General features: G+C 40.8%; 1 protein-coding gene across 9 annotated transcripts in view; it reads left to right on the forward strand.

Moving 5' to 3' along the window:
• LOC100593118 (SET domain bifurcated histone lysine methyltransferase 2) overlaps positions 1–24301 on the forward strand; it is an 86905-nt gene that overhangs the window by 58697 nt on the left and 3907 nt on the right. For 5 of the 9 annotated variants that reach the window (XM_030813402.1, XM_030813407.1, XM_030813403.1 and 2 more), the window contains 7 exons: positions 8678–8799; positions 13291–13398; positions 17702–17835; positions 20278–20324; positions 21409–21473; positions 22538–22604; positions 23448–23579. In XM_030813402.1, the coding sequence (XP_030669262.1) occupies positions 8678–8799; positions 13291–13398; positions 17702–17835; positions 20278–20324; positions 21409–21473; positions 22538–22604; positions 23448–23579 (675 nt within the window). Of the gene's footprint in view, positions 1–62; positions 254–8677; positions 8800–13290; positions 13399–17701; positions 17836–18326; positions 19446–20277; positions 20325–21408; positions 21474–22537; positions 22605–23055; positions 23580–24301 lie in introns of those variants that run through there. The other 4 variants (XM_030813409.1, XR_004030168.1, XR_004030169.1 and 1 more) reach the window with 4 other exon arrangements.

The raw sequence follows: 24301 nt of genomic DNA on the forward strand, positions 1-24301 counted from the left end.
ATGGGATTACAGGCGTGTGCCACCACGCCCGGCTAATTTTGTATTTTTAGTAGAGAGGGTTTCTCCATGTTTCCTGGGCTTACCTTTAAAGGGCAAGACTCAGCCAAAGGTGGAAAAGTTGAAGGGGTGTTCCCAGCAGAGAGGATGACACAAAGGCACCAAACCACAAAACATCATACGTAAACATCATACGTGGCAACCACAAGCCAATCAGTTGGATATTTCATTCATTGGTATACATATGGACTGTAAGGTAAGTCACGGGAGATGCGCTTCCATCCTGACCTCTTCCTCAAACTCCAGACTGGTATAACCAACTTCTTCCATGTTCGAAATGATCTCAAACTGAGTATGTCCCAAAGAGAATTCTTGTTTCTCCCACTGTACTCAGGTACTCCAAACCTGCTCAACCACCAGCCCATTCCATTCGCCCAGGTGCTCCTTGCAAAAACCTTAGTGGCTCCTCAGGGCCTCTCTTTCCTCCCGACACCCCTTCTAATGCATCAGTCAGGCCAGCCAGTTCTGTGTTCAGCCTGATTGTATCTGGAGCCTGACTGCTTCTCACCACTTCCATTACTGCCACCCAAGACTACGCCATCATGGTCTTCTGCCTGGACTATTGCTTTCCTGGCTTCTATTCTAGCCTTTAATACAGGCAGGCCTGCAGAGCAGCCAAAATGCTTTTTGAAAAACAAAAAGCAAATATGATTCTCCTACTCAAAACCCACCAATAGTCTCCCATGACTCTCAGAACAATCTGTGAGCCTGGCCTGCAGTTTACCCCATGTCCTTATCTGATTTGACTCCTGCCCATCTTAATGACTCTGCTACCCTGCTACCTTGTAGGTCCTCTAAGCCACCAAAGCTGTCCCTGCCTCAGGATCTTCCCATTTGCTATTCTCTGCAAGGAAAACTCATTGCCACATCATCCCATTTTCAGTTCCCCATCATATTCAGGTGTCTGCTCATATACATGTTCCCTCAACCTTGCCTGCCCATCCTGTCTAAAAGAGCACCCCTTGCCCCTGCTCCTGTCACTCTCTACCTCCTTCTCCTGCTCTATTTTTTCTGTATAGCACTTATCGCTACTTGGAAAACAAAACAAAATTTGTTTAATGCCTGTCTCTACTACTGTCCACTGGCATGTAAATGCATCTTACTCTCTTCTATCCTTAGTGCCTAGACTGGTTGGCCTAGTAGTAGTAGTAGGACATACTAGGTACTCATTAAATATTAAATAATAGTCCTCATTAAATATTTGTTGAAGGAATGAATGTACTTGTATATAACACTATGGAGCTTGACTTCTGTAGGTGATGGGGAAATGTGGGCAGATGTCCATTTCAGGTAGATCATTCTGACAGTAACCTAGTACATTTCCGGTAGATCATTCTGACAGTGACCTAGTACATTTCAGGTAGATCATTCTGACAGTAGCATAGTACATTTCCGGTAGATCATTCTGACAGTAGCATAGTACATTTCAGGTAGCTCATTCTGACAGTAATGTAATACATTTCAGATAGATCATTCTGATGGTAATATAAAGAATAGAGTGGGGTCATGACAGGGAAAATAGAGACAAGGACAAGAGATCACTGGAATAGACTAGGTGAAAGACCCTGAGGGTAAGGCAGTCCACCTTCCACACCGCTGCCAGCACTGTCTTTCTCTAAACACACATGGGCACACAAACACACATATAAACATGTGAGTGCACACACACAGATCAGGTCATGGTCCTTCCAGTGTTAATAAGCATGTACTGGCTGCAAGTACTACAAAAACAATTTGATATAATTTAAGCATGAGGGATGCTTAGTAGTAGTAAGCAGGAAAACCAGACTCACAGACCCCTAGAGCATGGATGCTTTAGCATCTTACAGAAAGGGCTGAAGACTAGGACCTGAGAAGCCATTATAAACTTTGACAACACTCTCCTTTATCTTTTATTTCTGCATCTCTCAGTATATCTGCTTTGTTCTTCTCTTTCTCTGGTCCAGTTTTCCTGGTGATGGTATAGAAGATGGCTGCCCTTACAGCCTCTCAGTTTTTACATCTTCTTTAAGAAACCAGCCCAATCTGAACTGAAATCTTCTATCCTGAATTCTGTTTATCTGAGAGATGGGCAGGTCCTCTGGGACTATCAGCTATGTCTAGAGGAATGAAGTACAAACATGCCTGCTGGGGGTCATTGTGTACGCATCATTGTGAGCTGAACAGATACCCTAAAGGAGTCCATTGAACATCCTACCCTTAGGCTCCCCATGGTCCCTCCTCTATAACACACACATCCTTATTCCTATTTATACATTCTAAAGATGTTCCCAGTGATGCATTCTGTTCCTAGTAATGAATTCTAGCTATACCAAAACCAAATTCAGTCACACTTAACTTCTGCCAAAGTCATATCTAGCCACTTCATCCTGAGATAATGTGATGGAGCCATTCATTCTCCAAGGCCATTACCAAGCCTCTAGGTAATGTCTACTGTTTTGGTCTGTATCCAGTTCAGGTAGGCATTCACTGGACCAGTGATAAAATTGGGTTCTACACATCCAGCAAACAGTGGAAGAACTAAAATAGTAAATTGTAATAAACACTAATGATAAAAGGAGAATAAAGGAGGAAATCTCCAAACCAGCACCATAAATTAGTTACCAGTCCAGAACAAATCTATACTGGAAGGGGATTCTAAATGAAATGATAGGATTAGTGAATCCCATTCCAACTGTTTCACCCATTTCTTTAGTGGCAGAATGTGTTCCTTGACCACCCTTCCTGGCTACCCCAGATTCTGTGCCCTGGGTGGATTGCCCTTGGCTGGAGGGCTTTAAGAGTAGAGGCTGGAGCCTTGGCAATCCATTTCCACATTGAAGTGGGCCTGCAGATTGCCAGAGAGATTGAGAATCACTGTGTTGTTTGAATTAGTCATAGTTCTTATATTCCAGGCTTGTGATCTTTCTGTGGTTTCATTCTGTATAAACTTTCTTGGCTCTCAGTTTCATTTGTGAGAGTTCTAAAATTCTGCATTCTTGTCGGGTCAGGCTCTGTGAGTCCTCAGGGTTGCTAAACCCCCCTAGAAAGGAGCCTGGGGAGCCGTGCTGACTATTCTTGGTCCCAGCTACTGATGAAAACCAATGGGCTTTTCCCTAAAATACCTCAGCCTTCATGACACACCTTTAGGTATCCCTCCCTCTCTGAATCTGTACAGTTCCTGAGTTCAGATGGTGAGGGATACCGAACTGTCCAAATGTGTGTGGTCCATGAGTTTCGGATAACACATAGCAAGAGTTCAGATAGTGAGAGATGCCTGTCTGTGTAAAAGTCCTCAGTGTGACTCCCCCAACTGCAGAGAATTACATGCTTACTCCAGTCTAGAAGATTAAAAGAGCTGGAAGAGCTGAAATCTATTAGGACACTGTGATGTGGGGGGATTTAGCAGGAAAAAGCCACTAGGGAGAACCTGTGGGTCCCACCCCGTGTTTTTAATCCATCTGCACTGGAGACAAACTCTGGGTCTAGCACAGCAGTGTTGTCAGCATATCTGTCTTGTTCTTCTCTGTATTCCCAGTTGTCAGAGAATACGAACCACCTCTGTGTTCCCAGATGCCAAGACTCTTGGAACCCAAGTACTTGGGAGCTCAGCTCAGGTATCAGTGACTTGACAGCTCTGCCCAATGCACAGAAACAAGCAATGTTGTGCGAAAATGTTCAGCCCTTATACGACAAGAGGCAGCTGCACATCCTGTCAGATAGTATCGCTTTTAATTTGGGAGTCACCAACTTTTGTTTTTTGTTTTTTTTTCTGAAATGGAGTTTTGTTCTTGTCGCCTAGGCTGGAGTGCAATGGTGTGATCTCAGCTCACCGCAACCTCCACCTCCCAGATTCAAGTGATTCTCCTGCCTCAGCCTCCCGAGTAGCTGGGATTACACGCATGCGCCACCACGCCTGGCTAATTTTGTATTTTTGGTAGAGACAGGGTTTCTCCATGTTGGTCAGGCTGGTCTTGAACTCCCGACCTCAGGTGATCCGCCTGCCTCAGCCTCCCAAAGCACTGGGATTATAGGTGTGAGCCACCACACCCAGCCCCACCAGCTTGTTTTAAGCCTGTACTTTACAAGTTTTAATGTCTGTTTTAAGTGTCCTTTAATAAGAACACAGTATTCTATCAAAGTAGATTTTGGGTGTGAGGTGATTAGAATATTGGGATGTTTTTCCCCCAGTTTCATCCTAGGGCAGGAGACTTTGTGTTGTCAAATATTAAAATATATTCTAAAACACTGAAAATTTTAAATGTAGCATTGTTCAACGGAATAAAACAGAAGCACAGGAGGAACAGATCCAACTATATGAAAAGGAGATTTTAAATTAGTGGCTAACCATTATGAATATAAGTTAGATTCCCATCTCATACATTACAAAACAATTTATTCCATGTTAATGAATAGTTTAATTCTTTTTTTGTTTCGTTTTGTTTTTTTTTTTGAGAAGGAGTTTCACCCTTGTCGCCCAGGCTGGCATGCAGTGGTGCAATCTCAGCTCACTGCAACCTCCTCCTCCCAGGTTCAAGCGATTCTCTTGCCTCAGCCTCCCGAGTAGCTGGGATTACAGGTGTCCGCCACCATGCCCGGCTAATTTTTGTAATTTTAGTAGAGACAGGGTTTCACCATGTTGGTCAGGCCAGTCTTGAACTCCTGACCTCAGGTGATCCACCTGCCTGAGCCTCCCAAAGTGCTGGGATTACAGGTGTGAGCCACCACGCCCGGCCAATATTTTAATTCTAAAAATAAATTAAGGCAGGACATGGTGCCTCATGCCTGTAATCCCAGCACTTTGGGAGGCTCAGGAGAGAGGATCACTTGAGCCTAGGGGTTTGAAACCATCCTGGACAACATGGCAAGACCCCTCCTCTACACAAAAATTTAAAAATTAGCTGGATGTAGTGGCATGCACCTGTAATCCCAGCTACTTCGGAGGCTGAGGTGAGAGGATCACTTGAGCTGGGGAGGTTGAGGCTGCAGTGGGCCATGGTCACGCCACTGCACTCCAAGCTTGGGTGACAGGGCAAGACCCTGTCTCAAAATAAATAAATTAATTAAAATAAATTAAAATTCTAGAAGAAAACAGAGGTAAGTGTTTTCTATGTCCATCTCACCCAAGAGCAGAAATCATAAAATAAATGATTGTTGTAATTTCATCAAGTAAAACATTTAAATATTCTGTATATCAAGGAATATTATAAACAAAGGGTTAATATCCTGACTGTTATAAACCAATAAGAAAATAGTAACTGAACAGAAAAATGGGCTTAGGACATGAGCGCCTTAGAGAAGAAATGGAATTGTGACCTTACTGCGTGTTACATTCATAAGTCCAGATTATGATCCACTTCTCTCTGCACTTTTCGTTGTTTCCTTTGACTTCATCATCTAACCTTCTGTCCTAACTGTACTTTGATAATACGTTTATTTGTTTGTTGTAAGACGGAGTTTCACTCTTGTTGCCCAGGCCACAGTGAAGTGGCGCAGTCTTGGCTCACTGCAACCTCTGCCTCCCAGGTCCAAGGGATTCTCCTGCCTCAGCCTCCTGAGTAGCTGGGATAACAGGCATGCACCACCCCACCTAGCTAATTTTTTTTTTTAATGTAGTAGAGATGGGGTTTCACCATGTTAGCCAGGATGGTCTCGATCTCCTGATCTTGTGATCTGCCCACCTTGGCCTCCCAAAGTGCAGGGATTACAGGCGTGAGCACTGCGCCTGACCAAGATTGACCTTCTTAAACAACTTTGTCATCATGTGCTTCTCCTGCTCAGACATCCTCCTTGGCAGCCTTTCAACACGTTTCTCAAATCTTTTCCCAGCTTCTTGTGCAGCCTCGCCTCCTCAGCCTGGCTGCCTTACTGTCTCAGCGCCGATCTCTGGGCCTTTTCCCATATGGCTGCTTCCATGTACAGTGTTCCTCCTACCCCATACCCCAACCCACCCCACCTTTCCCTCCTCTCCAGGTTGTACTAGTTCCAGGCCCCTGCCCTTGACAATACTCCTTCCCACAAGGAGCACTTCCTCGGCTACCTCCTTAGCATGTATTGGATTTCCCACTCACTTGGCAGTTGCACTTTGTGACACTTAATTCTGCCATTTTATTTTCCTAACTGCTATTTAGTCTCCCTGTTTATTTCGTAAGCTTCTTGCAGACACCAGTTCTATCTCACAACATTTCTTTAGGTCCTCTGCTCTACTATTCACTAGAGGAGCCCCTCACCACAGATAGCTGTTGAGCATGTACAATGTGACTGGTCCTATTGAGACATGCTATAAGCACAGAATACACACTGGATTTCAAAGACTCTGTACAAAAGAATGAATTAATAACTTTTATATTGACTAAATGTTGAAAGGATGTAAGTTCTTTGACATATTTGGTTGCATAAAGCACATTATTAAAATTAGCTTCACCTGTTTCTTTTTTGGGTTTTTGTTTGTTTTGTTTTTGAGACAGAGCCTCACTCTGTCGCCCAGGCTGGAGTGCAGTGGCACAATTTCAGCTCACTGCAGCCTCTGCCTCCTGGGTGCAAGCAATTCTCATGCCTCAGCCTCCCGAGTAGCTGGAATTACAGGTGTGTGCCACCATACCAGGCTAATTCTTTTGTATTTTTAGTAGTGACATGTTGGCCAGGCTGGTCTTGAACTCCTGACCTCAGGTGATCCACCCACCTCAGCCTCCCGAAGTGCTGGGATTACAGGCATGAGCCACCGCGCCCAGCCTCCTTTTTGATTTTTTTAATGAGGCTCCTAGAAAGTTTTCAGTGATATCTGTGGCTCACATTTGTGTCTTGTTTTATGTTTCTGTTGGACAGCGTCGGTCTAGAGTGCACAACGTAGTGACTCAAACACAAGAAATGCTCTCAGGCTGGGTGCAGTGGCTCACACCTGTAATCTCAGCACTTTGGGAGGCCAAGGCAGGCTGATCTTGAGCCTAGGAGTTTGAGACCAGCCTGGGCAACGTAATGAGACCCCCATCTCTAAAAAAAAATACAAAAATTAGCCAGACATGGTCGCCTACATCTGTGGTCCCAGCTACTGAGGTGGGAGGATCACTAGAGCCCCGGAGGCAGAGGTTGCAGTGAGTCATCATTGCGCCACTGCACTCCAACCTGAGTGACAGAGCGAGACTGTCTAAAAAAAAAAGATACTCCCAAATTTTTGGTTGTTGGACATGAATGAAAAAACAGCTAGCTCATTCCATCTGAGCAGTTTTCACTCTATCTTACCCTTTTTTCTTGCTTGGTGGGAAGCTGGGGACTACTAATTTGTGTCCCCACTAGGTGGGACCCAAATCCAAGAAACAGAAATTAAAGAAGAAACTGATCAGAATGTGAAATAAACGCCAGCTCCAAATGCAGCCTTCTGACTTTGTGAAATGAAAGACCTAACTTAAAGAGACAGAGAAGAGATTTGGATAACAGAAGAGACTTAGGGATCACTTAAGCAGTTAACCTCATCTAAATTGAAAACTTTTCCCATTAAATGGTAAAATAAATCTTTGTTTCAAAACTAAAATTTGAAAATTAAAAATAAAAGCTGTTTTCTACTACAGAAAATCAAAGGAAGTAAGAGGATGAACATTGCAATGGGCAAAAAAATCTTAAACGAATTCTTGTGGCCAAATAGCAAATAACCGGTTCAAAAACCTTGCCTCTTACTGACACATGGGTGGAGATCTCCTCAACAGCTGGCTTTCTTCTCCCTCTCTCTGCCTCTTGCCTTTTCTTCCTACTTCTTCTTCCCTTAGATTTCTTTCCTTTCTTCCATTCTTCACCTTTAAAGAAAAAAAAATCTACTTCCTACCTTCATGTATCTTTCCTAACTAATCATGATATTGAATTAAAGCACACTCAAAGTACATTGCTCATTTATGTCTTTAATTCTCATAGAATTTATTTTTGAATACGGTATGGCATTAGGATTCTAACTTTTTAAATAGATAATTAACCAGAGCACTATTTCTTAATATGCCATTGTTTTCTTCTTCATTTGTAATGACAATAATGATTATTATTATTGAGAGCTTGCTATGGGCAAAGCAGTGTTTTGAGAGCTTTGCCTGTATTTAAATTCCTGGTTGTGTTTATTGAATAAAGGTCTTCCTCATTTTGGCCGGGCACAGTAGCTCGTGCCTGTAATCCCAGCACTTTGGAAATGCCAAGGCAGAAGGATCACTGGAGGCCAGGAGCTTGAGAACAGCCTTGGCAAGGTAGCAAGTCCCCGGTCTCTACAAAAAAAAAAAAAAATTAGCTGGCTGTGGTGGCATGCACCTATAGTCCCAGTGAATTGAGAGGACCACTCGAGGTCGGGAGTTCAAGGCTGCAGTGAGCCACTGCACTCCAGCCTGGGTAACTGAACAAGCCTCTTGTCTCTACATTTTTAAAAAAAGAAGTTATCCTCATTATTAGGCATTTAGAAATGAACTCATTAATTCTTTTCTTTTATTAGCACATTAAAAAATAAAAAATAAATAGCTTTTTCACTTGGGTCCCCAATTTTTTGTCTCTCTGGGAATTAAGAATCTCTCATAAAAACAAGTGCCCTGCCTTCCACTTTAAGACTGGAAGAGGAGTTAGTGAGACCAAGAAATTCCACTTTTCCATTTCTCACCAGGGATGTTACTTATAGGTGTCTTTCAGGTTGCAGAAAAGATGGAAAAAAGGACATGTGCACTCTGCCCCGAAGATGTCGAGTATAATGTCCTGTACTTTGCACAATCAGAGAATATAGCTGCTCATGAGAATTGTTTGGTAAGTTACTTGAAAACATACTTCAAAGTACATGAGTACTTTTAGTGTAGGACACACAAGAATAGATAAACAACACTTTGGATACAAAGAATAACAAGTTGGCCATGGTTTGGGCTTTTAGGGGAGCATTTCTTTTTTTATTTTTGGAGACAGAGTCTCACTCTGTCGCCCAGGCTGGAGTGCAATGGTGTGATCTAAGCTCACTGCAAGCTCCGCCTCCCCTGTTCACACCATTCTCCTGCCTCAGCCTCCTGAGTAGCTGGGACTACAGGCACCCGCCACCATGCCAGACTAATTTTTTTTGTATTTTTAGTAGAGATGGGGTTTCACCGTGTTAGCCAGGATTATCTCGATCTCCTGACCTTGTGATCTGCCCACCTCAGCCTCCGAAAGTGCTGGGATTACAGGCGTGAGCCACCGTGCCTGGGCGTGGGGAGCATATTTTTCTGACTTTGAACTGTTTCAGAACTTATCACCTATGATTACTGGTAATTTTGTTTATAAGTGGTTAAATACACAAAGAGAAAGAATTGTGCTGAAGAAGCTTCTTTATAGATATTTTAATGAAATATTTAAAATATAACAGACACTGATAGACCTTCTACCCGGGTATAATTTCTATCAAAGTCTACAGATTTCTGAGATTTATCCATGTTGGTAAACGTAGCTCTAAGTCCTTCATTTTAAATATGATGTTCGATTTCATGACTATATTACCATTAACTGTTCTGTGAATGGGCATTTAGTTTTTCTGTTTTCTGTGACTAACAAGTTCTCATGAACATTCTTGTCTAGGTCTCCTTCTCATGTGAGAATTTCCCTAGTCTAGGCTGTACAGCTAAGAGCAGAATTGTTAGGCACACGAATGGGGTGTTTTGTACTTCACTAAATATGCCAAATTGTTCTTCAAAGACATTGTACCATTTAATACACCTAACTTACCAAACATCATAGCTTAGTCTAGCTCACCTTAAACATGCTCAGGACACTTACGTTAGCCCACAGTTGGGCAAATCATCTAACACAACGCCTGTTTTATAACAAAGTCTTGAATATCTCATAAAATTTATTGAATACTGTATTGAAAGTGAAAAACAGAATGGTTTATTGGTATTTGAAGTACTATTTCTACTGAATGCATGCACTATTGTAAAGTCAGAAAAAAATGTTAAGTTGAACCATTGTAAGTTGGGGACTATCTGTATACAGGAGGATGTGTGTAGGTTATACGAAAATACTATGCCTTTTAGATAAGGGAACTGAGCATTTACGGATTTTGGTAGCCTCGGGGGTTCCTGGAACCAATCCCCTGCAGACACTGAGGGACAACTGCACTATGGCTTTATTACTGGCCTTGGCTCTTATTTTGGCACTTTGAATTTGTGGATCAGCTTTTCATGTTTGACCAGAATTCCTTTTGGAATTTTGATTGGAATTGCATTGCATTTATAGATGAATTTGGGAAAAAAAGACACATTCTTATATTATAATATATATTATAATATATTATAAATATTAATATAAATAGAGAGACAGAACCTGTTAATGGATGGGAAAAAGATGCATTCACATAATATGTATTAATATATTAATTATATATTATATATAAATATAAATATTATGTATTATTTTAATATTATATGTTAATATATGAATATATATGAAAATATGTGAATTAATATATGAATATATTTATATATAATATATTTATATATAATATATTAATATATTATAATTTTATTATATTAATATTATATTGATATATTATTATATATAATAATTGCATTTGGTTTTCATGTCTTAAGTTTTTTCATTTTATTCTGTTAGTAATGTATGTTGTACTTATATATTTTTTCTGCTGTGAAACCATCCTTAGATTAACGCCATTTAATGGTGATGTTTTATTTTTACTTATTTGTTTGAGACAAGGTCTCCCCAGGCTGGAATGGAGTGGCATAATCATAGCTCACTGCAGCCTTGAACTCTTGGGCTTAAGCAATCTTCCCACCTCAGCTTGAACTACAGGCACATACCACCATACCCAGCTAATTTTTTATTTATCTTTTTGTAGAAATGGGGGTCCCACTATGTTGCCCAGGCTCATCTCGAACTCCTGGCCTCAAGTGATTCTCCTGTCTCAGCCTCCGAAAGTGTTGGGATTACCGGCGTGAGCTACCACTCCCAGCCCAATCATGATGTTTTTATTCTAATATACTGTTGATGTTGATTTGCTACTATTTTTTAGTTAACTTTATTGGCATAATTTACATAAAATCAAATGTACCCATTTTAAGTGTCCAATTCAGAAAGTTTTGAGACATGTTGAGACCCATGTAACCACTACCACCATCAAGATATAAACATTTCCATTACCCCAAAGGGTTTCCTCAACGCTCTGTGCAATCAATTCCTTCCTACCCCAAGTCCCTACAGATTTGTCTTATCTTTTCCCAGGTTTCATATGAAAGGAATCCTATAGTTGTCCTCCTTTGTGTCACTTCCTTTTCTCAGCATACTGTTTTAGATGCATCCATGTTGCATGTATCTGTATCTTATTCCTTTCTCATTCTTCATAGTACTTAATTGGTATGCATATATCACAATTTGCTTATTCATTCATCTGTTGGTAGACATGTGTTATTTCCAGTTTGGAGCTCTTATGATAAAAATCAGCTATGAGCATCTGTATATGAGTTTTTGTGTCTTTATTTAGGTCTTTCATAATTTCAAAATTGTTCAATAGCTTTTTTTTTTTTTTTTTTTGAGATGGAGTTTTGCTTTTGTTGCCCAGGCTGGAGTGCAATGGCGCGATATCGGCTCACTGCATTCTCCACCTCACAGGTTCTAGCAGTTCTCCTGCCTCAGCTTCCCAAGTAGCTGGGATCACAGGCACCTGCCACCATGCCCAGCTAATTTTTTGTATTTTTAGTAGAGATGGGGTTTCACCATGTTGGCCTGACTGGTCTCGAACTCCTGACCTCAGGTGATCCACTTGCCTTGGTCTCCCAAAGTGCTGGGATTACAGGCGTGAGCCACCGCACCCGGCTATTCAGTAATTTTTATCTGTAGAGGTATAGAACTTGGGGTTAGGCATATTCTGGGCTTGTTTTTTGTTTTGTTTTGTTACTTTTTTCTAAAACCTTTTTAAATGAGCTATTATCAGTATATATGAACACTATTGATTTTTATTTATTGATCTCATCCAGCAACCTTACCAAAGTCTTATTAGTTCTAAAAAGTCTCTAGATTTACCTGGATATGTTGTATGTGGACAATCCTCATCTTTAAGTAAGGACAATTTTATTTATTTACCTTTAATTTGGGGCACTCAATCTCCTTTTCTTGTTTGATTATGTTTGTCTTGGGTAAATAGCTAGAAGTAGAATTACTGAGTCATAAAGTTAGTGTATGTTTAACTTTAAAAGTGATTGCATTATTTTACATTTCTACCAATAATATGTAAGAATTTCATTTGCTCCACATCCTCATCAACACTGGGTCTTGTTATTTTAGGCAGTCTAGTAGATATATATCGCATCTCACTATGGCTTTAATATGCCTAAGGGTTAATGATATTGAGCATCTTCTCATGTGCTCATTTGCCATTCATAAACCTTCTTTCATGAAGTGTCTGTTCAAATTTTGTTCCCACTTTTAATTGAATTGTCTATTATTGAGTTGTAAGTGTTTTCTAAAATCTGGATACAAGTCCTTTGTCAGAGATATGTATTGTGAATATTTTCTCCCAGTCTCTGGCTTGCTTCTTTGTTTTCTTAGCAATGTCTTTCAAAGACAATTTTTATTTTGATAGAATCCAACTTACTTTTTCTTTATGCTTTCTGATTTTTATAAGAAATCTTCGCCTATGCCAATGTCACCAAAATTTACTCTTATGTTTCTCATGCCCTTTTGTTATTTGGGTGTAATATGTGAAACATTGATCTTCAGTTCAGATTTGGATTCTTCTGGTTTCAAGTAGCACATAGAGACTTGAGCCGGCCTAAACATAAAAGAGGGTTTATGATAAGGTTTTGGGGGCATTTCATGTTTCCTAGAGGCAGGCATGCAGGTGGGTTTAAGAAACAGCTAGAAAGCCATTGGGAACCTAGAATGTCCTCTTTCTAGCCCTTGTTTTTCTTTCTTTACAGACCGACTTGCTCTAACCACGTGGCTTCAGCTATCGCTCAAAGCCCATTCCACACTTTTAGGATAGGGGATCAGACTGACCCAACTTGGCATCAGGGTTCCACCCAGGTCAATGAGTTATTAGAGGTCAGGATTACAAAGTATAAAACATGCCTGGAAACCAGGGTCATTCCCAGAGAAATGAGATGGCTTATGGTCTGCTCATCCACCCCCAAAGGTTGCCACTGTTTTACCCCCAGTCTATTTCCCACTCCTGGTTTGATTTTCCACTTTTGGTATGATTTTCTGACATGTAGCTTTCAATATTACTTTGTGCATACTCTGGATTTTTTTTCCAATCTGCAGCTGTATTCTTCAGGACTTGTGGAATGTGAGGATCATGATCCACTTAATGCTGATAGAAGTTTTGATGTGGAATCAGTAAAGAAAGAAATCCAGAGAGGAAGGAAGTTGGTAAGTGTAAATGATGTTATTTCTTATACTGGATGAACAGACCCTCAAGGGATGCATTCCGAAGGAGGTCTATTTGACTGATACACCAGGGATAGAGAAGCATCTTGGAGAGCTGGAAGAAGTAGGAACTGTATTGGAAACCTCAATTCAACTTAACATTTAATTTTTTTTTTTTTTGAGACGGAATTTTGCTCTTGTTGCCCAAGCTAGAGTGCAGTGACATGGTCTCAGCTCACTGCAACCTCCACCTCCTGGGTTTAAGCAATTCTCCTGCCTTAGCCTCCCGAGTAGCTGGGATTACAGGCATGGGCCACCATGCTTGGCAAATTTTTGTATTTTTAGTAGAGACAGGGTTTCACCATGTTGGCCAGGCTGGTCGCGAACTCCTGACCTCAGGTGATCCACCCGCCTTGGCCTCCCAAAGTGCTGGGATTACAGGCGTGAGCCACCACGCCAGGCCAACATTTAATATTTTAAAATAAACTACCATATACTTCACCAGTAAAGTGATCTGAGTTAGAATGCTTTTGCTGTAAGTAGAAGAAAGCTCAAGTCAAACAGACTTTTACAAAGAGGATACTTACTTTTTCACTTGATCAGAGAAAACACCTGCTTTCCAAGTTGGTTGATTGAGTGGCTTGATAATGTCATCAGGGGCCTAGGTTCTTCCTCTCTGGCCTCCTGTCCCCAACATCAGCTGGTCCCCTTGTGGTCATAGGGTGGCTGCAGGCAGCAATTGAATCATCAGGCTTTCTTGTTCATACCCAGTAAAAGAGAAAGGTCATCCCTACACATGGAATAAGCCACCTTCTGAAAGTTTAATTAGGTTGCACCCCTCTTTCTGCACCAACTGCTGGGGGTGGCCATAACTAATCAGGGTCTACCCTAGGAGCTGGGGTCAGCTCCCCCTGGGTCATAAGGGGGCTATTCAGGGAGGAAGAAATGCTGAGAAGTCATTCCACTGGGCTTATTGCAGCGACTTCCTCTCAAGGACCGTTCACATTTTAGCAAGCAGGACAGCAAGTCTGAGCACCTCACATTCTGACTACAACCACAGGGTTAATGACCAGGGACAAACATATAGTTAGTCTTTGCAAGGCATCAGCATCAGCAGCATCCTGTGGTAGGTGTGTTACATACATTGCTCTAGGTAAACTCCCAGCTATAGGTAAAATGATGCCCATTTTAATCAAAGAAATGGAAAGTTCAGGGTGAAAGGCAATAGTCCAGATGGAATTCTGCAAATTATGCTGTCTTAGGCAGTGTACACAATATTGTAGTAGGTCCTGAAGCAAGCCATAAAAATGGACTGTGTGTGGCCCGGGCATGGTGCTGCATGCCTCTAATCCCAGCACTTTGGGAAGCCAAGGCAGTCGAGGACTGCTTGAGCCCAGGAATTTGAGACCAACCTGGGCAACATAGTGGAACCCTGTCTTTACCAAAAAAGAAAAAAAGCTAGCCCGACACAGTGGCATATATCTGTATTCCCAGCTACTTGAGAGGCTGAGGTAGGAGGATTGCATGAGCCTGGAAAGTCGAGGCTGCACTGAGCTGTGATCACACCACTGTACTCCAGTCTGGGCAACAGAGTGAGACTCTCTCTCAAATTAAAAAAAAAAAGTGTGTGGATACTGCTTTCAATGTCTATGCTATTACTAATTAATACTTGGCAAGATTGGCTGCTGACATCATTAGTGCTGACAATGCCACATCCCTAGGATTTTGGGTGTGATGAGATGGGTGAACTGATTAGAAAGTAGCAGACAGACCTCAACTGGAATATTTTTGTTGCTCTTCACTAATTGGATTTGAGTGGGGAGACACAGAGTTAAAGAAATCTCTGTGAAATTCTAGTGGCCATCAAGTTATGAAGAGACCCAGGCTGAGAAATGAGGGCAGTTGATTGGAGGCATAATATTTGGGGGAAAGCAGGTACCTGAGGGTTTCTGCAGACCTTCGGATGCAGACTTCCCTACTGGGAAGGCTTTGGGATGGGTTGGAAATGGAAGATAAAGGAGAGAAGAGAGGAAAGTCACCTGAGGTAATAGTTACCCTCTCACAGTGTTTATGGAACCCTTGGACTATGTGGGCAGATACATGGCACACACCCGTGGTGGGGACAGGCCAGTGCTGTGGTAGTTTCAGTGCTGCTGGGCAAGTGCCTTGAGGGTGAGCAGCAGGGGCCCTCAGCAAGCAGGCTCCTCCCTAGGATTCAGACTACCAGTCTGACAGAGCCACATGGACATCCAATAGCAGTTCAGAGTAAAGTGGCCAAAAAAGTACAGTTCCATCTCCTATACACACACACACACACACACACACACACACACACACACACACATTCCCCATCTAAATCTGCTCATAAAAACAGGACCATCATTATCCATTTGCCCAAGCCAGAAATCAAAGGACTCTCTTTTCCTCATCAACCTCCCAGCCCAATACCAAGCCGGTGGGCACGAACTCCTAGATGCATCTTGCATTCATCTGCCCACTTCTCTCAGCGTCAGTAATCCATCATAGTGAAGTCACCCATCGTTTTCTCCAAAGTGAGTACTGACACTCGCCCCACTGTCTCTCCTGCCATCCCTACCCCAGCCCATAGTTCTCCACCCAGCAGCAGCCCAGCAGCCCAGCAGCCTGAGTGATCTTTCAATAATGTTAATCAGTTTATGTTCCCCGTGCACAAAGATAAAACCCAACTCCTTACTCTGGCATGTAAGTCCCACATGATCCAGCCCTTACTTACCCTTTGATCATCCTGAGACTTCCCCGTGCCCACTTCGCTGCTCCAACAGCACTGGCCATCTGTCTTGTCCTTGCTGTAGCTTGCCAATGGGGAAGCTCATTTCTGCGGCCAAGACCCAAGGCCCTCTGCTTAGAATGTCTTTCCTCCTCCTTTTTGCATCTGGGAGCTCTTATTATTATTCAGATCTCAGCTTCCATATCACCTCCTTAGAGGTGACCCATTTTACTAACTGCCCAATCTGAAGTAGGGACCCAGTGACACTCTGTCACTTCACCCTATTTTAATTTGATATAATGTGTATATAACTTTGTGAGATGTTTTAAACTTTGCTTTATTTGATCATTGTACCTTGTCTCCAATAGAATGTAAGCTTCACATGGACAGGCATCTTCTCTGCTTTGTCCACTACTATTTTCCCTTATCCTAAAACCGTGCCTGCCACATCATAGCTACTATATACTCGTGTATTTTTAAATGAATAAATGTTTATTAGCCATTTGTATTTTTTCTTCTGTAATTTGCCAGTTACCATTTTTCTGCAGGTTATCAGAATCTTAAAACTTTATCTAGTATGCTACAAACATTCTTCTTTCAGTTCTTTCCTTGTCTTTTAAATATTTTGAATGCCCTGACTATAAAAATGGAAGTTTAAAATTTTTGTATAGTAGGTTCTGTCAGTTTTTTTTTTGAAACAGATTCTCCCTCTGTCGCCCAGACTGGAGTGCAGTGGTGCAATCACAGCCCACCGCAGCCTTGATTTCCCGGGCCCAAGCCGTCTTCTGGCTTCAGCCTCCCAAAGTACTAGGATTACAGGCATGGGCCACCACGCCCAGCCTGTCGGAGTTTTCATTTGTGGCTTCTGGGTTTTCTTCCTGCCTTAGACAGCCTTCCTTGCCTCCATCCTATGCTTTTTTCTTTCTCCTATATTTCCTAATCTTTAAGAGTTTTTTGTTTAACATTATTATCTAGGTAGAGCTTTAATCCATGTACAACTTATTTGGGAGTATATTGTGAGGTAGGGATCTAACTTTATTTTTTTCCTATACACACAGCCAGTTACCCTCCTCCCAAATTAAATGATCGTTCTTGTATGCTCTGATTTGAATTTCCACCTTTATCATAACCTTATTTCTTGCCTATATTTGAATTTCCTTTAACTGTTTCAATGCTTGCCTGTGCCGACCCTGGGCTATGGTGTGAATTACCTCCTGTTCTGCAAGGCGATTTCACTGTGCCCCCATGTCATTCAGCCAGAGTATCATGCTGATCAGCCTTGGTCCTGGCTGGATTCCCCTAAACCAGTTAGGCTGCTGTGGCCACACACTGCCTAGCCATCATGACACCACTCTCACATATAAAATACGAGATAGATAAATACAAGCCAGGGATCAAATAAATTGAAGAAAAAACTGTTAATAGAGTTGTAGAATTTTTTAATTTTTTAATTTTTTTAATGCAGGGCTTCTGGAACTTAAATAACATTTAATGAAATCTTTGAATTTTAATAAATAACAACAAACAGGTACTTACTCAGTAAAATCTATTCTTCTGTAGAAATGCAAATTTTGTCATAAAAGAGGAGCCACCGTGGGATGTGATTTAAAAAACTGTAACAAGAATTACCACTTTTTCTGTGCCAAGAAGGACCACGCAGTTCCACAGTCTGATGGAGTTCGAGGAATTTATAAGTATTTAATAAAACATTTTTAAAACCACATTTGGGGGACTGGGATAAGGAATGGTTGGATTAAGACAAGGAGATTTTGAAGACTAATTTTATGTAAATGATTTTCAAATGAGAACACAGCCAGTTTGGGGGATGCACAGGGGTTATATGAATTTTGAATTTCAGTGAAATATATATATATATATTATTTTAGTCACAAGATCTTGAATAATGAGATCAATGTTAGGACAGCATGTTTTTTTAAATATGATTTTTGTGAGCTATGTTACATTCTTAAGATGATTTTTTAAAATTCCATTCAGAGGCTGATGTTTTTCCTGCCAGTGGGCATATATTCCCAATTTTCCTATAGTGTTCCAGGTACTATTTTATTTATTTATTTAATAACCACTTGCTTTATGCCAGGCATAGTTCTAAGTGCTTTACAAATGTTAACTCATTTAATCCTCATAATAGTCAACTGAGGTAGATACTATTATCTCCATTTTCCAGAGGAGGAAACTGGGGCCTCGAGACACTCAGTGACTTGTCCCCAGGTTACACAGCTGGTCAGTGGCAGAGCTGGGCTGCAGGACTTCCAAATTCTTGCTCTTTGCCACCTTGTTGTCTTCAGGTATGGGGGCTATATATTCTAAAACAAGAGGGCAAGCCTACCATTGAAAGAAGCCTGCTAAATAATTTTAAATCTGATTTTGAGCAAGTTCCGTAAGTATTTTGTTGCTAATCAGACATGAAATGTGTAAATATGTAAATTTCGTACTGCACTTCTTTTTATATTTGATTCGCTAAGAAACTCCCAGGTTGTTATAGTCTGAGTTTCATTTTTATTATTTACCTTCCCAAAGAGCTCGTTTTAGTATGACCTTTACAATGACCTTAAACACAAGATCAGATGAAAAGGAATGAAGTCCCTGCTATAGCTTAAAGTTTGAAAAAATATACTGATCATACCCATTAGAAGAATGAACAAATAGGGACTCAATAAAATAGTCTTCTTGCATTGTTTTATCAAGGAACAGGTGAATTTTTATGCATTTTTAAATTGAATTTAAACCTTCATGCCTATCAAACATGAGGCACCTTGCTAGGTGCTACGAGATACAAAGAAGAATAAAATATAGATTGAACCTCAGAGAAGTTATCTGGTGGGAAGGCCAGAAGAAGGGTCAATGCAAACAGAAGCACACGGGATAACGAGAGCAGGAGGGGTTACACGAAAGGAGCTTGGCCTTGAGTTGAGGATTGTTGACACTGCGGAATGGATGGGGACATGCGGGTTCATCCTGATATTTTCAACACTTTTATATGTTTGAAAATATTTAAGTACTTGGGAAGTGAAAGTGCTCAGAGATACCAGAATCAAAGTGGGAGGAGATTAACTTTGTTTGGGTGTTGCTGGGAAGACTGCATGGAGGAGGTGGGAACTGGTATAAGATGGGAAGAAACAGCATTTCCCTAGGCGAGGAGGCCACTGCTTCCTGAGAGTCAATGCCATCTGGAGAGGAAGAGAGATGAAGCTGGGTGCTGAGGAGGAGGAAAGGTTAGAAAGAAAGTGGCCTGAGCAGCTCTATAAAACGATTCACTTCTTTTTATTTTATTTTTTTTTTAAGACGGAGTCTTGCTCTGTGGCCCAGGCTGGAGTGCAGTGGGGTGATCTCAGCTCACTGCAACCTCCAGCCTCCCAGGTTCAAGCGATTCTCCTGCCTCAGCCTCCCGAGTAGCTGGGACTACAGGCACGCACCACCACGCCCAGCTAATTTTTGTATTTTTAGTAGAGACGCGGTTTCACCATGTTGGCCAGGAGGGTCTTGATCTCTTGACCTCGTGATCTGCCTGCCTCGGCCTCCCAAAGTGCTGGTATTACAGGCATGAGCCACCACGCCTGGCCTCACTCCATTTCTTCATCGTAGCCTGCTATGCTGCTGCTTTCTCTTGGAAGACACTAATCAGTTCTAGGCCCTTTGTAGGTCAAAGCTAAGATCTGGGGCAAATATCTGTTTTCATTGAAAACTACTTTTTCCTTAAATTAATGCATACAATTTTGTGCTATTTATTGTTGAAAATCAGCAGAATCTTGTACAGTCAGATGGAAATCTGCATGTCTTAGATTGTGGATCTTTAGGTATCTTTATACAGTAAAATCTCACTGACCACTGTATATGAACTAGTATTGTTCATAGTACTTCATCAGTACTCATTCCTTGAAAGAACATAATCATCTTCCTAAGTCTCTGAGGGCATAAAACATCTAACTGAGCCTCTATCTGCACTCAGTGTGGATCACTAATTTTACACAGGGCTTCAAAAAAAAAAAACAAAAAAAACTTTAGTGTGACGCCATCATGAGAAGTAGGTTGATACATTTTTAATCACAAAAATAGACATAATATTTGAAAACTGTAAATAAAAATATTTTACAATTATTTGAAATTAAATATTTCAGACTGCTTTGCCAACAACATGCTCAATTCCCGATCATCGCTCAAAGTGGTAAGTTTCTAAAATTTAGCACTGTGGGTTTTAAAGAAAGGTAAACATTTAGGTAACATAAGGAATAGTCTAATTTTCTAGCCTCATTGAATTAAAATATAAATGTTTGAGTTAAAATTTTACATATCTAGAAAATTGACAACTTCTTTGCGTACTATGTGATATAATTGACTAATTTTTTCTTCTTTATGAACAAGACCTATTCTCTTTGAACAATTCCCTGGTATCTTTCATTCTCCCTACACTCACAGAACCAAACTAAGACATGGGAAAAAGGCTTGACTTTTGGGACTGCTTCTCTTCCATAAGAATTTTCAGTAGATAAAATTTTAAAAGTGCTGCACCTTCCCTGAGTGAAAATTCCCTAAGGACGCATACTTAGCATTTCAGTTCTAATTAAGGCAGACTGGATCCTGGCTAACTGGAGTTATGGGGTACACTTTCATTCATGAGTGGAACAGCACTGTCTTAGCAGCACTAAATCTGCAATGTTCACTGTGAACTGGAGTCGGGACCTCGCTGGAAGACTTAGTTCTGCGTCATGCCAACTGCATTTTATGGTGATGAACAACCCTCTCCAGTCATTACCCTTTTAACTCAGCAGGAAATGCTATTACAAATACTGCTTTAAATCAGTGTTTATTGACAGGGAAAAGCACCAGCAATACACACTTAACCAAATCCTTGCGAATGTCATCTATTAAATATCTTCATCTTTATTAGTCTGTTTTACTTTGAATATCTTCACTTATGAGTGAAATTGAGTGCATTCCCATATCTTTTCGCCAATTATATTTGTTTTCCTATGACCCAATTTGTTCATTTTTTATTCAATGAACCCTCTCCCCAGAGAGTTCCCCATGTGCCAATTTTTCTACTCAATTACTTACCTGTTTTGCGTTAAACTTACAATATCTTTTTTAAAAATTAACCCTTTATCATAAGTGCTGCAAACACTTAGTCGAAGGTTGCCATATCTTTTGACTTTGTAAAAACTTTTGGCATATGAGTTGTATATTTCATGTAGTCAAACAGTAATCTTTTCCTTTATGGATTCCAATTTTTAAATGGTTTATATTTTTAGGTAAATTTTTGGGAGTGAAAAGAAAAAGAGGAAGGAAGAAACACCTCTCAGGCAATCACATACAGGTAGTTTGACTTAGTTTTTATAGCTTTGCATTTCTTCTTAGAGTCCTTATTTAAACCAGTCTGAATGTCAGGTGAAATGTACTTTCCAAATCATCTGAACAGAGAGCCTTTGTAGAACATTCTTCATTTGTGTTCTCAGCTAAGGCTGCTCCTGAGGCTGCCTTTCTAGGAAGAATCCCATAGTCGGGAAGCTCTTAGATAATTCCTACATGATAGAATCATAATGAGATGAGCATGAAAATGAGGCTGGAAGTTCCAAGCACTTAATCTTCAGGAGGTGACATTCTCCAAGCTCCTATAAATTCCCTGGCACCAAACTAGTGAGAGCATCTGACCCCACAGGTGCTTACAGTTAAAACGGGCAGAGGGTGCAGTCAAACATCCTTATGGAGCCAAGTATTTCCCAGCTGCATGACCCACACCTGACCAAATCTGTAGCTCTTATAAACTTCTGGATTATTATGTATAAAATGTATGAAAATATTTTGGGGATTTGAGTTTTTACACATCAGCACGTGTAAGCTAAATTCATATGAGCCGGCAACCTTCACCTCCTCCTGTTTATACAAGGGGTGCTTGTCAAACACCTCTTAATGTTTTATAACACAAAACAAAAATATATTTGATGTTTACATCTAAATATGAATATGGGGCTTTTTTTTTTTTTTTTTAAGACAGAGTCTCTCTCTGTTGCCCAGGCTGGAGTGCAATGGTGTGATCTAAGCTCACTGCAACCTCTGCCTCCCGGATTCAAGTGATTCTCCTGCCTCAGCCTCCTGAGTAGCTGGGATTATAGGCATGCACCACTGTGCCTGGCTGATTTTTGTATTTTTAGTAGAGACAAGGTTTCACTATGTTGTCCAGGCTGGTCTCGAACTCCTGACCTTGTGATCTGCCCACCTTGTCCTCCCAAAGTGCTGAGATTACAGGCATGAGCCACCGCACCCAGCCAGGGCATGATTTTTACTGTAGGCATATCATTTAGTTATGCACAGCAAAAGACTGGTTTTCATTTTATGCAATATTAAAATCAATGTAATGCAATCTTGATTTTTCTCTCCTAGCCACCCGAAACAATGAAATGTAATACATTCGTAAGACAAGTGAAAGAAGAGCATAGCAGACACACAGGTTTGCGCTAAGTGTTGTCTGTAACAAATATGGCCTACAATACTTACAAAAATGTCAACCCACGTGTTTCAAACTTGGTATCCCGCCTAAATCTTTATTCTTCTAGGCCTGTAGTAATTAATGAGTATAAATCTTTATTGTAACTATCCACTCTATTGTAATCCCAGCATATCAAGATAACTGAGGCTGGAATAGTCCATTGCCTTCAGTATTAAGAAACGATAGACTTCTATTAATAAAGACACAGACAGGCTTGCCTGAGCTCAGAATCCAGCGATGTGTCACCCCTCACACTGTGACCCCTGTAACTGTAGTTCTCTGTTCTTTAAAGAAATAGACATTCCACTAACAACACATACAAACTGTGACAAGAAGTGACAGGGGCTGTTATGTCGAAGATTTAAGGGTAATTTTTAAAAATCCTCTTAATTCAATTACATATCGGGTACAGTGTACACTGCTCAGGTGACAGGTGCACCAACATCTCAGAAATCACCACTGAAGAACTTATCCATGTAACCTGAAACCACCTGTTCCCCAAAAGGTATTGAAATTTTAAAAATTACAGTTTTATATGTTTTAAAAAGCTTCTTAATTCGTATGGTTATTGTAAGCAGAGAAATTTTCATTTTTACTTTTTATAACATTTCATTCATTGTTTCAGCTGGCCAAAAAAAAGGAGGTATGATGAAATTATAATTAATAGAAAGGGTGAAGGTGCTGTATTATTTTACTAAGTATGCTCATCCACCAGTAGGCAAGGTCTGAAGAAATAAGCATGAAGTAATTTATGATTAGCTGCCCTAAGACTATTTCCTTCTCAAATGTTTGTCTTATTCTTAGATGCAACTGTGCAAGTTCCTTTTCTTAAGAAATGCAAGGAAGCAGGACTTCTTAATTACTTACTTGAAGAAATATTAGACAAAGTTCATTCAATTCCAGAAAAACTCATGGATGAGACTACTTCAGAATCAGGTACTGATGAATAGCAATATTTCTAAGTATAGAGACTTCTCCCAGACCTAGATGTAAAACAAAACAAACCCAAGAAAAAAAAAAAAGGCCCATTTTCTTCCTATACTGCTTTTTTCTTCTCCTTTACCTCATTTTTTTTTTTTTTTTTTTTTGAGATGGAGTTTCGCCCTTGTTGCCCAGGCTAGAGTGCAGTGGTGCGATCTTGGCTCACTGCAGCCTCTGCCTCCCGGGTTCAAGCGATTCTTCTGTCTCAGCCTCCTGAGTAGCTGGGATTACAGGCACACGCCACTACGCCCAGCTAATTTTCTGTATTTTTAGTAGAGACGGGGTTTCACCATGTTGGCCAGGCTGGTCTTGAACTCCTGACCTCAGGTGATCCGTCCACCTCGGCCTCCCAAAGTGCTTGGATTACAGGTGTGAGCCACCACGCCCGGCCCTTTACCTCATTCTTTAATAAAATAATTGTACCAGATCTATTGTCCTTCATAAATCAACAGGATGTGGGCAATTTACAAACTCAGTAATTTAGTCAAAAGTAATCTGATGCCCTGAGAGTTGTGGTACATTTTCCAGAGGTGTCTAACAGGTTGGCCACTAAGAGAACATACCATTCAGAGATTGATTCGGTCACATATGCTCCCCTGCCACCGCCCTGCACTTATGTTGCTAAGATCTGAGAACAGTGTTATGTTACAGTTTTGATTTGACTCAAATTCTATTCC

Source organism: Nomascus leucogenys, chromosome 5 (assembly GCF_006542625.1).
Source record: "Nomascus leucogenys isolate Asia chromosome 5, Asia_NLE_v1, whole genome shotgun sequence".
Classification (NCBI taxonomy): Eukaryota; Metazoa; Chordata; class Mammalia; order Primates; family Hylobatidae; genus Nomascus; species Nomascus leucogenys.